The sequence below is a fragment of the Dermatophagoides farinae genome, chromosome 6 (genome assembly GCF_024713945.1).
Source record: "Dermatophagoides farinae isolate YC_2012a chromosome 6, ASM2471394v1, whole genome shotgun sequence".
In the NCBI taxonomy this organism is placed as follows: domain Eukaryota; kingdom Metazoa; phylum Arthropoda; class Arachnida; order Sarcoptiformes; family Pyroglyphidae; genus Dermatophagoides; species Dermatophagoides farinae.
Window position 1 is genome coordinate 4,523,072 of NC_134682.1, and position 17,623 is coordinate 4,540,694.

The 17,623-nt window shown below is 30.2% G+C and overlaps 6 protein-coding genes across 14 annotated transcripts; 3 read left to right on the top strand and 3 right to left on the bottom strand.

The window, feature by feature from the left end:
• The first annotated feature begins 44 nt into the window (after window positions 1-44).
• Window positions 45-845, top strand: eIF3k (eukaryotic translation initiation factor 3 subunit k). Its single transcript, XM_047056369.2, has one exon. The coding sequence runs from the start codon at window positions 45-47 to the stop codon at window positions 747-749; it is 705 nt and encodes a 234-aa protein (XP_046912325.1). The 3' UTR covers window positions 750-845.
• Window positions 739-1,582, bottom strand: mRpL51 (mitochondrial ribosomal protein L51). The gene is made up of 2 exons (XM_047056376.2): window positions 1,242-1,582; window positions 739-1,182 (listed from the first exon to the last, which is right to left on the bottom strand). Exons 1-2 carry the CDS (start codon window positions 1,423-1,425, stop codon window positions 842-844), a joined length of 525 nt encoding a protein of 174 aa, XP_046912332.1. The 5' UTR covers window positions 1,426-1,582; the 3' UTR covers window positions 739-841.
• A 90-nt stretch (window positions 1,583-1,672) lies between these two features.
• Window positions 1,673-5,006, top strand: Prps (phosphoribosyl pyrophosphate synthetase). The gene is made up of 6 exons (XM_047056360.2): window positions 1,673-2,417; window positions 2,484-2,667; window positions 2,736-2,931; window positions 3,006-3,367; window positions 3,453-3,461; window positions 4,570-5,006. Exons 1-6 carry the CDS (start codon window positions 2,296-2,298, stop codon window positions 4,651-4,653), a joined length of 957 nt encoding a protein of 318 aa, XP_046912316.1. The 5' UTR covers window positions 1,673-2,295; the 3' UTR covers window positions 4,654-5,006.
• A 1,203-nt stretch (window positions 5,007-6,209) lies between these two features.
• LOC124493265 (uncharacterized) lies at window positions 6,210-12,762 on the bottom strand. 9 transcript variants are annotated; one of them, XM_075731973.1, is made up of 8 exons: window positions 12,343-12,483; window positions 10,494-11,240; window positions 9,175-9,343; window positions 8,740-9,108; window positions 8,522-8,684; window positions 8,148-8,297; window positions 7,536-7,931; window positions 6,210-7,469 (listed from the first exon to the last, which is right to left on the bottom strand). In XM_075731973.1, the coding sequence occupies exons 2-8, from the start codon at window positions 10,886-10,888 to the stop codon at window positions 7,078-7,080; spliced, it is 2,034 nt and encodes a 677-aa protein (XP_075588088.1). In that variant the 5' UTR covers window positions 10,889-11,240; window positions 12,343-12,483; the 3' UTR covers window positions 6,210-7,077. The 9 variants fall into 9 exon arrangements, with proteins under 9 accessions (XP_075588088.1, XP_075588087.1, XP_075588091.1 ...); XM_075731972.1 differs by having other exon boundaries at window positions 7,536-7,934; XM_075731976.1 differs by lacking the exon at window positions 8,148-8,297 and having other exon boundaries at window positions 7,536-7,934; window positions 10,494-11,274; window positions 12,343-12,762.
• A 439-nt stretch (window positions 12,763-13,201) lies between these two features.
• Sply (Sphingosine-1-phosphate lyase) lies at window positions 13,202-15,767 on the top strand. The gene is made up of 4 exons (XM_047056341.2): window positions 13,202-13,819; window positions 13,885-14,035; window positions 14,103-15,309; window positions 15,386-15,767. Exons 1-4 carry the CDS (start codon window positions 13,817-13,819, stop codon window positions 15,660-15,662), a joined length of 1,638 nt encoding a protein of 545 aa, XP_046912297.1. The 5' UTR covers window positions 13,202-13,816; the 3' UTR covers window positions 15,663-15,767.
• On the bottom strand, window positions 15,741-17,308 carry LOC124493298 (uncharacterized). Its single transcript, XM_047056370.2, has 3 exons — window positions 16,878-17,308; window positions 15,962-16,766; window positions 15,741-15,900 (listed from the first exon to the last, which is right to left on the bottom strand). Exons 2-3 carry the CDS (start codon window positions 16,505-16,507, stop codon window positions 15,754-15,756), a joined length of 693 nt encoding a protein of 230 aa, XP_046912326.1. The 5' UTR covers window positions 16,508-16,766; window positions 16,878-17,308; the 3' UTR covers window positions 15,741-15,753.
• Between the last annotated feature and the right edge of the window lie 315 nt (window positions 17,309-17,623).

The following is a 17,623-nucleotide window of genomic DNA, read 5'->3' on the forward strand; positions in this document are numbered from 1 at the left end:
AAAATTTTATTTTTTGCCATCAACGAAAAAAAAACGATTGAAAAATGGTTGGTGAATCGAAAAAAGATAAAATTCGCGATATGCTCAAAGGTATTGAACTTTATAATCCGAATAATTTGACCATATTGCTTCAATATCTGGATGAACAATGTGCCGATAATCATTATGATTTGGAAGCCAATTTAACCATACTTCGTTTGTATCAATTTCGAATGAACACTGATTTTAGTGAAGAAGAACTGGATAAAGATGTTGTCAAAAAAGTTATCATTAAAATTTTGCTTAAAGCATTGACTGCATTGCCAAATACGGATTTTATTCTATGCAAAAGTTTGATTCATCCAAGTTTGTTGGAAGATGAACCAGAACCGGATGATGAATTGAAACATGTTCTCACTTTACATCAATCATTGGAGACATGTAATTTTGAAGAATTCTGGAAAGTTTTACGTACCGTACCAGCTGTTTATCTGAACATTACCGGTTTTGAGGATTCGATTCGAAAATTTATTTGTTATGTAGTGAAAATTACCTATCAAACAATGAGAAAAGATTTACTTGGCAAAATATTGGGTGGTCTTGATGAAACACAACTTAAGTATTGGATCAAAGTGAATGATTGGGAGGAAAAAGAACCGGAATACGTGTTCATTTCGAATCAAGAGGAATTGATCAAATCGAAAAACATCAAGGAAAAGATTGAATTTGATAATGTGGCACGTGTAGTAGCCGCATATGCTAAACAATAATAATAAGAAATATTTAATTTTTCTCTTTTTCGATTACAAAATATTCAAATTTTTTCAATGATTAATAATTCAAATAAAAAAATTATCATCAATTAATATTCTGGTGGACGTGGTTGTCTTTTATAATTGAGCCGTTTGTAAAGAAAATCGATACGTTTGTTTAGATCGATCCATTTTTGTGGTCTAAACCATTGCCAATGAGCTTTAGCTTTACGACGACGAATTAACATTTGCATTTCATTGCCACGAAATCGACGTAACCAACTTGGTATCGAAGACATTGTATCGGTTGGATTGATTTTTCCATCGCCAAGTATATCGATATAATCATTTTGACCAAATAGTGCTGCATCTCGTCGCCACGGATCTGGCTTTTTCTCATTCGGAATTACACTTATAGGAAATGGTTCACCAGGAATTCGAGGTAATAAACCTGTCAATTGTTTCATGATTATTATTAAATGAATTTAAAATAAAACAGATGAAAAATACCTTTCGAATGATAATGTGGTCGATAACCATATCGTCGTATAAATCTTCGACGTTCATAGAAACGTACAATGGTACGTAATGGACTAGCAATCTGATTATTATTATTACATAATGTTGATGTAATCAATTGATGATTCGCGGGGTTTGTAATCAAATTTTTAAGAAAATTTAAACCAAAATTCATTTTTTTTTATTTCGATGAAAAAAATTTCGAACATCTGAGAATAATACACAACATTCACGTCAAAAACAATGAATGCACGTCAAACAGTTGACACGCCTACACGCATTTGAACTTTATTCATTAATTGCTTTGACGAACACGTTAAAAAATTGTAAAGTGTGCACGCATTTGATATATATAATGTCCACACAACCATGTGGTTTACCAATCATACATGCGTGTGTATTTTTTTTACACATTTTGTCTACCTCTGTGTGTGTATTGCTGTATCATAAAAAATTAATTTTTTTCCATGTTACCACCATCATTAGACAAAAAAAAAAATTCGCGTCGCCGTTGTTTCGACAAATGGCTGACAATGGTGATCATATAACCACAGCAACTAATGAAAATAAACCAGAGAAACGAAATGAAAAATGTCGAAGCTTTTAGCATAATTCACATCGACCAAAGAACATTTGATCGAATGATGATAATGATCATTATCTATTGGTAATTTCATCGTGAAAAAAAATCCTAATCATTTGTATCGTGTTTTATCACATCCATTCCAATGATATATAGAACTTCAATGATAATATTTCTCATGATTGACCTTGTCTTTATGTGATTTGAGTTTAGTTAGTGTTGATTGTGGTTCTGTGTTGTGTAGCAGCGTGTGTGTGTGTGTGTGTTTTGTTCATTTTTTTGGTTTTTCCTCCCAACAATTTGGGTTAGGAAATTCGTCCAATCATACCAAATATTATTAAACAAAAGCTTTCAGCCGTTTGTTCGATTGACGACGACTTCGACAACAACAAACGGTCATCTGATAAGCAAGAAAATCAATCATCTAATCCAGATAATAATAAGAAACAAAATACCGTAAGAATGCCAAACATTAAAGTTTTTAGTGGATCATCTCATCAAGATTTGGCCAAAAAAACTGTCGATCGTTTGGGTATCGATTTGGGAAAAGCTGTACTGAAAAAATTCAGTAATCAAGAGACATGGTAATGGATTGATTGATGATATTTGAAATTTTTTAAAAAAAAATTCATTTCATTCAATATATTTAGTGTTGAAATTGGTGAATCTGTTCGTGGTGAAGATGTGTACATAATTCAATCGGGCTGTGGTGAAGTGAACGATAATCTAATGGAATTATTGATCATGATTAATGCCTGTAAAATAGCTTCAGCTTCACGTGTTACAGCCGTTATACCATGTTTTCCATATGCACGACAGGATAAAAAAGACAAGGTGAGAAAAAAAATTCCAATTACCAAGTCCAAATGTTTAAAAAACAATGTTTTTTTTACTGTATCTAGTCTCGAGCACCAATCAGTGCAAAATTGGTGGCAAATATGCTTTCGGTTGCTGGTGCCGATCATATCATCACTATGGATTTACATGCATCACAAATTCAAGGCTTTTTCGATATACCAGTCGATAATCTGTATGCTGAACCTGCTGTACTCAAATGGATTAAGGAAAATATTCCTGAATGGAAATCCTGTGTTATAGGTAAAATATAAATTTGAATTTTTTTTTTAAATAGATGAATGAATTTTATTTTCTAATTTCAAAAAAAAACAAAGTGTCACCCGATGCTGGTGGAGCTAAACGTGTAACATCAATAGCTGATCGTTTGAATGTAGATTTTGCATTGATCCATAAGGAACGTAAACGTGCCAATGAAGTTGCATCGATGGTATTGGTTGGTGATGTTATGCAAAGAACGGCCATTCTTGTTGACGATATGGCCGATACATGTGGTACTATTTGTCATGCAGCCGAAAAATTGAAAGAAGCCGGTGCATCAAAAGTTTATGCCATATTAACACATGGAATATTTAGTGGTCCAGCCATACAACGTATTGAATCGACACCATTAGAAGCATTGGTTGTTACTAATACAATTCCACAGGAAAAGAATATGCGAGATTGTTCCAAGATTCAAGTAAATTATTATATACTAAATTCATTGATATTACGTGTTTCTAATCTTTTTTTTTCTCTCTCTCTCTCTCTGTGTGTGTGTTTAGTGCATTGATGTAAGTATGATTTTGGCCGAAGCCATACGACGTACACATAATGGTGAAAGCGTTTCATATCTATTTTTGCACGTTCCAATGTAATGTTCGATCCATCAAATCAAATTGAATCAATCAATTTTTTTATTGGGCCATTTATCCATATTAATAATTAACAATCGATCGTGTGTTTGTGTGTGTGTGTCTATGTGTCTGTGAATTTTTTTTTCCAATACATTCAATGAATGTGATTCAACAAAAACAATCCCTATTTGGTTTGCTTATTATTGCCCCTCTTCTTCTTTTTTTTTGTGTTATTTCCAACATTTTATTTTGGATTCTGTTCCAAATTTTATTTTATTTTATTTTTTTTTGATCCGAAATTTTTTTTCCTTCTGGATTATATTTTATATTTATTTTTTTTTATATATAAATGAAAAAACAAAAAATTTTGTCCATCAATTGAATAAATTCATTCCACATACTACACACACCATACACATACATGCATAGAATATTTTTTTTTTTTTTTTTGTTATCACCAAACAAATGAATAAAGAAACAAAACAAACAAAACAAAACTTGATTTTAATTCATTTTTTAAAATGTGATGATTTTTTTTCTGACGAATTCCTTTACAAATCTCTGTGAAAACACCACACAAAACACATGACACACATACACATCAAAGTCGATGGCTTAGCAATAAAAATCAATGAATTTTTTGCAAAAAAAACCAAAAAAAAAAAAATTTTAGGCCCTTTCTGTATCTGCATAGATTATATTGGAATGTTTTGATGATAATGATGTCATGATGAGGAGATTGGATGTTTTTTTTTCGTTGTTCACATTTTGATTGATCAATATGTGTACTTTTGGAAATCAAATCTGTGTGTGTGTGGCTTGCATTCCCATTTTCGATTTCAATAATAGATATTTGTTGATTTAATGATTACTAACCAAAAAAAAAAAATGATTTTTTTTCACTGTTTTCTTTTTCGTTTCTTTTTTTTCTTTCTCTCTATCTATCTATATCTATCTTTTTCACTTTTTTTTCGGATGGAGGGGGTGATAAATTTTTCATTATTTCAAATCGAATCAATCAATTTTAATCGAATCAATCGAATAGATATCACATTTTATTGCCGAAGCTATACGTCGTATACATAATTGTGAAAGTATTGGATCATTATTTCAGGAGGTACCATTTTAATCATCATCATCATCACCATGTACTCTACATGATAGTGAATATTGGAAGCCAAAAAAAAAAAAAAAAAATACAAACAAACAAACAGATCGACAAATCAAACGAGAACACGCACAATCTTTTTTTTTCATCGCCCGTTTAAATTGTAAAATTTTCGCTAATCACATTTCCTCTAATCAACTAAAAAAAATCTAATCTTTTTACTTTTGGATGCTGCCTCTCACGAAATTTCTTTCCCACACACACACACACACACACACGTTAATTTTTATTCACAAAAAAAATTGTATTGATTAAAATCAAATCAAATCTCAAATGTATTTATTTTATTAAAATGGAAAATTTTTTCGTTTGTCGTCGTCGTTGTTGTTGTTGTTGTTGTTGTTGTTGTTTATTTCATTGTTTCTGTAATTTCAATTCAATCATCATGATAATTGATAATGATTTTTGTTTTCTCTTCTTTGGTTTTGATGCCAAATGATGTCATGAATACTGCAATCTGTGGATGTGTGTGTGTACGCTTGATTATGAATTTATCTTGGTGATGATGGTGGTGGTGGCAAAAGTTTTTCCATTTTTGTTTTATAAAAATGAAACCAGTCAATTTTAAGGAAAAAAAGGAAATCCAGCCATCCGGGATATATTTTTTTTTAACGATAATGATATCTATAATGATATGGACTATAATGATTATATATAAAGAATTTGAATTTCAATTTCAATTTTTTTTTTGATTCCATTGGAATTGGAATTTTTTTGTTTATTTGTTTTTGTTTTCATCAACAACAGCAACTTACGATGAATATACGGGCATATGATATGATGATGAATATGATGAATCCTGGCGTTTATTCTGTGCAAACAATAGGCCAATAATGAGACCTTTTAGAAATTTCTCTTCACCCATTGACCATACAATCATTGATTGTATGTTGATCATTATGATTGTCCATATGATCAATAATGTTCGATATAATCGTAACATTATTATATTTGATATATATGATATGATATGAAATTGTTGAAATTTTTTTTTCTTATTTAAACACAGAGAAAAAACACAAAACAATAATATATTTCAAAAGGTTAAAGGTGAAAAGAAAAGCCAAAAACAAACAAACAAACAAATAAAAAAAAATTTCAAATGAACACACCGTTATGTTGTCATTAGATTTTTATACTTTACTCTTTTTTATGGTATGAATAAATTTTTTTTTTGTTTTTTGAAACATCGAGAGAGAGAAAGAAAGCTTTCGGTAATATAACCAGTTGATGATTGATGTGAGTAAAAATCAAATCAAATAATTAACCTAACTGGTTGAAAGAGAAAGTGGCTGATGATGATGATGATGATTATGAATGACCATTCAAGCGTCACCAATGATTTTTTTGAATTAGTTCATCATTCGAACCATAAATAAAAAATTGAATCAAATCAATAATCAATAATCAATAGTCAAACCATTAATCATTAATTTGATCGATAATTTTCACCTTTCACCAAAAAAAAAAAAAAACAGAAAATTTCAATTCAATATCAATAAATTATAGACTTTCAATTTCATTCACACTATTATTTTATTCCATCCATCCATCCAATCATTCATTCGTTGATTCAATTCATTCACAATTTAGATTGATTGATTAAACAACAAATAATGAATTGAATGTTGACACGCGCGCGTTTACAGATCAAATAATTATCATTTAGTCAAGAACAAAAGAAGAAAAAAAAATCAACAAAGGGCCATAATTTCATTCAATTTAACACATATTTAACTATGGAATGTTACAATTATCATTAAAAAAAATCAAATCAATCACATTCAATGACATAATCGATGATGACGATGATGATGTTGATGATGATGACCCATTGTTGATGAGAGGGCGAGAGAGAATTATTTTTTTTTTTTTTTTTGAAAAAAAGTGAAAAATTATTAAATTATATTGCTCTTTACGTTTGTTCAAACTTTCCAATTATAATTGTGTGTATGTGTGTATACGGAAATGCAAAACAGAAAAAATTAAAAGTAGAAAAAAAAACAAATGAAAACAAAATCATCATGTATGTATGTATGTATGTATGTATGTTTTCTTTCTGTCGTAATAACGATAATGACCACATAAATAGATTATATGAATCAATCAGTCTGTAGTATACTAAATAGTATTTAAAAAAAAATCAATAAGAATTTTGGTTCTTGATATACAATAGATTAATGATGATGATGATGATGAAAATGAAAATTCAGCGGTGGTTTTTTCAATCATGGAATTGATGAATATAAAATCTACATAAATGATAATGGTGATGGATGATGATGATGATGGTGATGATGATGAGGAAAAAAAATTTTTTGTTTTCGAACACTTTTGTGGACTATCTTTTTTTTTGTTGTTGCGATGGATATAATAAGAAACTAGCTAGGTTTTTGTTATCGTTGTCGTCGTCGTTGTTGTTGTTTTGGCCGGTTTATACGTATATTTCATCGTTGTTTGTCGTATGGAACGTTCAGTACAATCAGAATCGTTAATTTTTTTCGTTGATTTTTGAGAATTATTAACGGCAGCATTTGATTCATTCTGTACATTGTTGTTGTTATTATTATTATTATTATTATTATTACAGCAAGGTTTTTCCGATTTTTTCGATGATGTTCGTCGTAATAATACTTTTTCACGTTTCTCTTTCGATGATGATTTTTTGATCAAACCTTTCGTTGTTGTTGCATTTGATGATGATGATGATGATGATGATGGATTCTGAGATCGAATATTCGCAACATTCGAATGATTTGATTGACAATTTTCACCTCCTAATGTGTGGAAATAGATTTTTTTAGAAAAATTTCAATTCAAAAAAGAAAATAAAATCATCTTACTAGATTTAAGAAACCATTCAGAACGTGTTTTCATACGTTGTGTTTGCCGTTCATGAACTATTGGTAAAAATGTTAATGATTTTGTACTTTCAGCATATTGATTAACATTTTTAAGATTGTCCATTGGCTGTTCACAATGATCAGAATGACGTTGTAATTGTTGCTGCTGATGTTGTTCATGTGCATTGATCATTGTCATCATTGTCACCGTACCAGTAATCCGTAATGGATCATTTTCAACACTTTGAGATCTTATTGGTTGTTGTTCATTATTGTCACTATAATTTGATGAATCCATCATAACTGGTGATTGATTAGTTTGATGTAAATGGATATTATTATTCGTTGATGAACACATCATTGGTGAGCTAGTACATTCACGTATTGGTTTCATTTCTGCTGTGTTTTTATTCATTTTGAATGGGAAAAGAATCAATCAAAAAAAAAAACAAAAAAATGAATCACGAAATTCAATAAATTTTGTTCATGAATTACAAATGAGAAATAAGTGAAAAGAAAAGAAAAGAAAAGAAAAAAGGAAATTTTAAATTGGAAATGTTTTTGTTCAATGGTCAGTTTTCGTTTTCAAAAATCGACAACGATGTGGCGAACCTTTATAATCAACATCATCTTCAACAAGAGTGGTGGCAGCAGCAGCAGCATTTTCATCTATTCGTTGTGTATCGATCTGGAATTCAGGCAGATTCCATTTACGACATTCATCATTGAGCCAACGATTTTCGATCGATCTACATGCTTCGCCTTTATATGACGGATGTTTTTTGTTTTTGTATGCATGCACACACACACACACAGACACACATAATCAATGATAGTTTATAGTATCGAAAATGGTCATGCAAAAAAAAATTATCAAAGAAAGAAGAAAAAAATGGAAATGGAATTTAAATTTTTTTTTTTTACTGAAACTCCTGGACACACACACACAAAAGACGTAAACACACAAATGGAATAGAAAAACTTACTAGGCACTAGATTTTTCGGTGGATATCGAAACGTAAATGTCCAATTCTCTTCAACGTTGATAATTTTGCCAGTCATACGTGAATAATAGCCATAATTTTCTTGGCCAAATAGATTATAGATGCCAAAATTATCAATTATAAATTTCATGATGGATGATGCGATCTAAACAAACAAACAAACAAACAAATGAATCAATCAATTTGATAATAAGAAGTACCTTGAATCTTTGGACGTCTTCAAGTTTGGCAAATTTATTTCCATCCGGTATACAGGAATGAAAAAAACTTGGTGCAACCGATATGCTTAATGATTCACTAGTCATTGATGATTGTCGTGAATCGACAATCAAACGAAATGTGCCGAATAATAATACAAGTAAATGTTGTGTAACGATTGGTAATGAAAAAATTATCCTTTGAATTTCTAAATATTTTTCCTCTGATTCAGTTGGTGCACCAATTACATCGAATAATAATCGTTCATTCTGTTGGCCAAAAATACCATTGGGCAGTTTACGTAGAAATTTTTTCAACACTGATGCTATCGTATGTACGGAAAATTGTTCCAGATTTACTAGACGTCCATTCTATAGAATGTTTAAAACCAGAAAAAAAATTTCAATTCAAATTTTTGATCATCATGGTCAACTTACCTGTAAAAATTGTATCAATTTTCTCATATTTGCCTGATTACCTGGTGCACGGAAGATATCTTTTTTATGTGGAGCTTCTTTATTCAATTTCAATATCATCATCAATAAAAGACTAGGTAAATCATTATGAACACTACAAACATCTACAAGTGGAATACCAAATTTGACCCTTGAAAAAAAACAACGAAATGAAATGAAATGAAATGATTTTCAATCAATCAATTAAAATACATACCTTTGGATCGAATAATCATGATGTGAATTTCGTAGAAAAAAAGGAAACATTTTTTTGTTGTCGTTGTTGTTGTTGTTGTTGGAACAAGAAAAAAAAACAAATCAAACGAAAATTGGTGAATTTTTATTTTTTCATATACAAAGTTTAAATGATGAGTAAAAAAATTTATTTCACAGAAAACACACACACACAAACACGTGATGATGAAAAAAAACCATTAAAGTTCAAAGTTGAAACATGTCCACAATAATCAGTGTGTTGTTGTTGTTGTAGATGAGCCAATGTTCATTTCATATAGTGCAAAGAAAACAGTTCAATCAAATCAAATCGAAAAAAAAAAATTTAGTGAACAAACAAAGGAAAAAAAGATTCATGCAAAAGTTGAAAAAAATCTAAGAAAAATGAAATGAAAAAAAATGGAAAACAAAAATTTTAAATTGAAAACAAACGAAACAGAAAAAAATGAGACCATCATCATAATCACATAGCATGCATTGTTTGCATTCTAGTCATTCATTCATTCATTCATTCAAAGTAAAAGGTTGCCATTCCTTTTTTTCACAAACATGATGAGAAAACCGCAAAGAATTTAGTAATGAAAAAAAAAGGCAAATGAACCGATTCTTCAATTGCAAATGAAATGAACTAATTTTTTTTTCTTCACAAGGAAGAAGTTATCATTGCCAAAGAATTATTAACTGTAAAGAATAAAACTGAAAATTTCAAATTTCGTTTTTTTTTCTTGGCTCTTATTTCCTGGTTTTTTTTCTATGAAATAATAATCACAATCACTATAGTGAACATCATCATCAAATTGACATAATCGAATGTTTGTGTGAGTGTATGAGAACAAAAATGATATATATGATAATAATTTGTAAATGATTGATAAATGTTTACAAAATAATATGATATTTATGAAAAGAAAAACAATTATTATCATTTATTTATTATCCGTTTGAATTTTGGATTTTCATCAAACTTCAAAAATCATTATCATCATCATCATCAATGGTGGCGGCAGCAGCATCACAATTTTCATTCTCTCGTTTTGAATTTAGGTTAAGAAAATAAAAACACTTACTTTTCTGCACGATTCGATGTCGATGTTGTCGTTGATGATGATGATGTTGTTGGTGGTGGCGATGAATTTGAATTTGAATTTGAATTTCCCATCATCATCATCATCATTGTTGCTGTATTTGTTGATGATGAACCTGAAGATGATACACCGGTAGATGATGATGAACCAGTAGATGTTGTTGGTTGACCATGGCCATGACCATGACTACTACTATTACCATGATGTCTATGTCCACGGTTATTATTATTTCGTCCACTTTTATTAGCTGAACCTTTATTATTATTATTATTAGTATTTGATGGTGATGATGATGATGATGATGATGATGCCGATAGGCCACATAACGATGATGTAGCAACTCGACGTGCTATTGACGCCATCATTATATTTCGCATTTGAGATTTCACTATATTTGATTCACAATAGAATTATTTCCAATAATGATGCTGATGATGACGATGATGAAAATGACTTGCAATCAATAATTTATTCACATTGGACATATGTTGTCATTGTTTTTGTCGCTGTTGTTGCCAATAATCATTATACATTTGTCTTCTGTTGTTTGGTCGATCATCAAATACATATTATCGATTATAATTGAATCTGATGATCCTCTTAATCAATGTCGATGATGATGATGATGATAATGATGATAATTGTTGGACAGAATAAACACAGCAGAGCAGAGCAAAACAAACTAATAAATCATTCCAAATTTCAACATTGGCGATAATAAAAATGACTCTGTTGGACAAAAAAAAAAAACAGAAAAAAAACACTAGAATTTTTTTTTATTCAAGAAAAAAAAACTAGAATTCATTCATTCATAAAAAAAATGATAATTCATATAACAGAATTCAAGAATAAAAACAAAATGGGAGGAGGAAGAGATATTCTTGTTGTAAACAAAACGAATTGTATACAAACACAGATACACTTATACACACACACACATATACTATCTACTCAAAATCTATATATCCATTACACTGAAAACGACATACACACACACACACAAATCCATAATCATATTATATATATACTCGACCACAAATGTCAATCGGTAAAAAAAAAGCAAGAAAAAAAAACTCACGACCTATATATAGAGCATTTCATCAACAACAACAACAAACATCTTTTTTTTCGTCTGTCAATGTTCTCATTTATATTGTGAGAAATGAGAAAAAAAAAATTTAAAAATTTTCAAAACGCAAAAAAAATTTACACTTTTTTTTATAAAGGAGAAAAAAAAATTTCAAATGAAAATGAAAATGAAAAACAAACAACAAACAGGATGATCAGATCGAAGAATGATATTAAAATCAATCAATCAATCAATCAATTGAACATCGAAAAGCGAACACAAGAAAATAATTTATTCAGACACACACACACACACACAGACAGAAATGTTTGTTTTGTTTTTCTTCTTTCGACAAAATTTTGCGGTCATATGATTTACAGATCGAATGATGATGATCATCATCATCATCGAAATAAAATCGAGTCATCTTGTCTATCTATTTATTTTGGTTGTATTTTTTTGTTGCTGCGTTTTTTTTTTTTTTTTTTTTTTTTGATATTTGATGATGATGATGATGAATTCGAATCAATGATCAACAAATGAACGATCGAACGAATAAAAAAAAACACAGGATCATTAAGATTCGAATCATCATCATCATTCGAATGATCGTGATCATGATTTTGAGATCAACAAAACAATCGAAATATCAAAAAAAAAAAAAAAACAATTACAACGGCAACAACAACAAAACGAAGTAAATGGATGAAAAGCATGTATTGCATAATGGAAAAAAAAGAGACAAGAAAAAAATCATCATACCATTAGATGTTGAAGATGAAATTGCACCATACACACACACACACACAATGCACAAATTAAATGAATTTGGATCAATAAAAGCTGGAAGCAACAAACAAACAATGGATTCGAATTCATACAAAAAATTTCGTTTGCTGGCATATTATCAAATGATGATTATGAAATAGTTTTTTTTCTGGCCAGATTTTCATTCAATAGAAACAAAAAAAATATAATTGATGTACAATGATTGCAATCTTATGACGAAATAATGACAATAATGATTAGAAGGAAGGGTGATTGATGTTTGATGCGCTGGAGGTCAATATTATATGATGAATGTTCGAACCTGATTATCAAAGGGGTGAATAGCTTCTTGGCTTACACACACACACATACTTGACAAGTGACACAATCAATAAGAAAAAAAAATGCCAACCCAAATATTATTCAAGTGGTGAAGAATTATGATGATGATGAAAACAAAACAAAAAAAATGGTGAGCAATATGTTGGAATATAATGATGATTATATATGTTTGAACAAACAAACAAACAAACAATTGTTGTTGACAATAACAATTTCATTCATTCGATTTGAACGAATGATGATGATGATGATGATTTGGGATAATGGACTACTATATATTAATGATCAGCAGTGTGTGTGTGTGTGTGTGTTTGATGGTGTTCAAGGTTTTCAAGTTGGCCAAATTTTCATTCATTTAAATGATTATTTCATATATACTAATATTCATTCGTTCATTCATTCATTCATTCAACGTCAAATATGTGGCTAATGATCTAACATAATTATTATGATGATGATGATGATGATGATGTGACAGTTCAACATCAACATCAATGGGCGCAAATATATCATATCATCAATCAATGTTGTTATTGTTGTTGTTGTTGTTGTTGACCGAAATAAAAAAAACAAAAAACAAAAAATTTAGTTTTCATCCATTCATAAATGACGTAATTGTTTGGATTTATTTTTTTGTAAATGAAATTTTTTTTGTTGTTGTTGTTGTTAATAGTTTCTGATAATTTTTTTTTGTCACCAATCAATTAAACAATTTATTATTTACGATGATGATGATGATTATGTATGAGGAAAATAAATGGTATATCGATGAGTAATTCTGTCAATCGATAAATCATCATCATTCATTGGATTTATAATTTGATCAAGTGTCTTGTTTTTTGGACAAATTTTTTTTTTTACAACCAATGATGATGATCCAGACGTGATTAGAACAGACGTTATTATCAGTTACAGATTAATTGTCTCTAGTACTTTGTTCTTGTTAAATATTGGAAAAAAATTGTGATTTCCATTTTAAAATGTCCTCAAAACTCAATTGATTGGCATTTTTTTTTTTGTTTCTCGGTTTCAATATATAAATTTTCACACTGACACACGCGATAACCCACAAGTGAGCAATCGAACACGATATATCGTGTTTGTAAATCAAATACAGTGGAAAAAAATGGTAAGATTTTCTCTTTTAAAATGAATTCATTTTTCAAACAATGAAATTTTTCGTTCAATTTTTAGGATTCAATGTTGAATTATACCGTTGTAAAAGAATTTTTATATGAAGCTGAAACACATTTAGAATCATATAGCCGGGTACAAATTCTTTTCACAACTTTGACTACGTGTTTCATGTTATTTAAATTTTATCGATTCTATGAAGATCATGATTGTAAGTTCATTTTATAATTAATTTGCAATAAAAAACAAAAAAAAAAATTCTCGTATTTCATATCTAGTCACTTGGTCGGCCATATCAACCGTTTTATTTCGCCTTTTTATACGTTTGCCTTACATAAGTAATTTGGTCGATAAAGAAATGAAAAAAGCCGATAAAACTATAGTGGAAAAATGTCGTGAAATTTATTGTAATGAAAAATTTCTAACTAATTTACCAACAAAAGGAATGAATTCGGATAAGATTTTTGAAGAATTTAAACGATATCAAAAATTATCGAAAATCGATTATCAAGGTGGCCGTGTATCCGGTGCAGTTTATTCGAGTATGTCACAAGAAGTAATCGATTTAGTTACCAAGGTGTATAGAGAAACTGCATTTACCAATCCACTACATCCAGAAGTATTTCCCGGTATCACGAAAATGGAAGCCGAAATTATACGTATGGTTATAAATCTATATCATGGTGATAAAAATTGTTGCGGTTCAGTAACATCCGGTGGTACTGAATCGATTGTATTGGCCATTAAAGCATATCGTGATTATGCGCGTGATATACGTGGTGTTCGAAAACCGGAACTGGTGGCACCACAAACAGCACATGCTGCATTTCAGAAAGCATGTCACTATTTTTGTATTAAATATCGATCAATTCCGGTCGATCCAATAACATGTAAAGCTAATGTCAAAGCAATGGAACGAGCCGTGAATCGTAATACGATATTGATAGTTGGTTCAGCATGCGGTTATCCACATGGTGTTATCGATGATATCCAATCATTGGCCAAAGTGGCACGCAAATATAACATTCCATTACACGTTGATTGTTGTCTTGGTGGTTTTCTTGTTCCGTTCGTTAAAGATGCTGGATTCGATATTGAACCAGTAGATTTTGCCGTTCCAGGTGTTACGAGTATATCGTGTGATACACATAAATATGGTTTTACACCGAAAGGTTCATCGTTGATAATGTATTCGGATAAAAAATATCAACAATATCAATATTCGGTGCAAACAGATTGGCCTGGTGGAATTTATGTTTCACCAACTATTGCCGGCAGTAGATGTGGTGGTAATATTGCAACTTGTTGGGCATCACTTCTTTATTATGGCTACAGTGGTTATGTTGAATCAACGAGAAAAATTCTTACCGTTCAACGAAAAATGATGAAAGAATTGGAAAAAATTGATGGCATTTACATTATGGGCGAGCCTAAATTATCTGTTATTGCTATGGGTTCGAAACGATTTGATATTTTCCGATTAACGTAAGTTATTATATATATAGATTGTTTATGGCTGAAATTTGTTTCTTACACATTTTTGATAAAATGATTATTATAGTGACATTTTAACGAAAAAAGGTTGGATTATAAATTCATTACAATTTCCATCGGCATTCCATATCTGTATAACTATGCGTCATGTTATCGATGGTGTTGCCGATGATTTTATTCGCGATGTTCGTGAATCAGTGGCCATCTGTATGAAAGATCCAGATCAAAAACCATCCGGTGCTGGTGTTATTTATGGTATGGCGCAACAAATACCGGATCGTTCAATGGTATCCGATATGGCTTGTCAATACATCCATAGTATTTATGATACTAGTGATTCATAGATTTGTTTTGTATCTATTTTCGTTATGTGTATTTGATCATGATATTCAAGAGAAAAAAAACAATCAATCAATCAATCAATTAAAAAAAAATTTATTTAGCTGGAATATCATTTTCATTTTCAAAACGAATAATTTCTGCACCAGCCGGATATGATGTAACAATACCCGGTTCATTACTACGAATACGTGTACGATAACCATTTTGATCGGCAATATATTCAACGATTCGCATGAGACCCTATATTGATTGATTATGAACAAAATGAATCATCGATAAAATAAAAAATATTTAAACTTACATTATATTCACGAAATGAATATCGTCCGGTAACGGTACCATATCCATCGGCCGTTTCTTCACGAAACATTTGATTACCAAATTCATCGATCCATCGATAACCCCAATGATATGCACCAGGTGGACTATTATCATATGTGGCTGGTTGATTCCAACTTTCATGTCTTGTATTACCCGTATCAATCACATTTATCGGAACATTATATCCAGTGGTCGATGATGGTTGTGACCATGATGTCCATGCAATTTGTCTTTCTGATTGTTGTTTACCACCTGTGTTCCACGATGATGATGATCTATGAACATTACTATTGATTCTATTATTCAAATTTGACCACGATGACGATAATTGTGGTGGTTTAATAATACGACTCCTAGGTATCTGTAACAACTGTCCTTGCCGTTGTTGTCGTTGTAATAATCTTGTTGCTGGTTTACGGAAACGGATCTCTTCAGCATCGATCATCATCATCATCATCATTATTGATATGATAATGGCCATCATTATGGTAGTCCATTCAATCCTCGTCCACATCATCATCATCATTTGAATTTCAAATACACAAACGTGATCAAGAATTTTTTTATTCTAACAACAATCAAAACTGAAAATACTTTCATCTTTCTTTATATAGTTTCTCATTTTTTTTCACGCCATGAATGATGTGATTGAAGATGATGATGATGATGATGAGCATGTAATTGAAAATAATATCCAATAAGATTAATGGCCATAAGGGATGGATTCTTCACAACTATTTTTTTTTCTCTTTCACAAATTTAACCACGAATGGAGAAAAAAAAGCCTGTTTAAGCGAAAAGAAAGAAAGAAAAAAATAAATTCTGTTCTTGTTCTTGTCATTCAATCAATTCATTCATCCATCCAGCTATCCATCATTATCTTTATTAGTTCTTACCTATAGTAGTACTATATAGTCGACTTTTTTTTTGGTATCCACAAACAAACATTTTTCTCTTTTTCAAAAATATCCAAAGCTGACCATTAATAATAATAATAATAATAAAATCTTTATCGTTGAATTTTATGATTAGAATGTATGGTACAAAAAAAAAATGAGAGAGAAAGTCTGAATCTTCATCGTCGTCGTCGTTGTTGTTGTTGTTGATTAATTTATAATACAAAACACACACACAAAAATTCATTGATAATGACGAAACAATGATGATGATGATGATGATTTTTTGATAAATCTTAGATCTGATGATGATTGTATTCATTTGCATGAATTTTGATACTTTTTTTGTGATTGTTATTGTTGTTGATGATGGTGATGATATCCGTATTTCGAAGCCATTTTCTCAAAATTTCTTTTTTATTATTATTGTCACACACACACACACACACACACACACACACACACACACACACACACACACACACACATGCCACATGATGATGGTAATTACATTTTCATTACAATGATCATGAATTGGGAGTAATTAAAAAAAAAATATTTCAAGGGCTTCATCATATATGATGATGGCAGTAAAAAAAAAAAAATACAAACAAACAAACGAAACCAAAATTCTGATCGAACATTTGCGATAACGGATAATCCATATAAGACGTATGTTTATTGTGCATCATCATCATAATAATTGCCCATCATTATCTTTCGATATGGTTCATTTTTTCATTTCA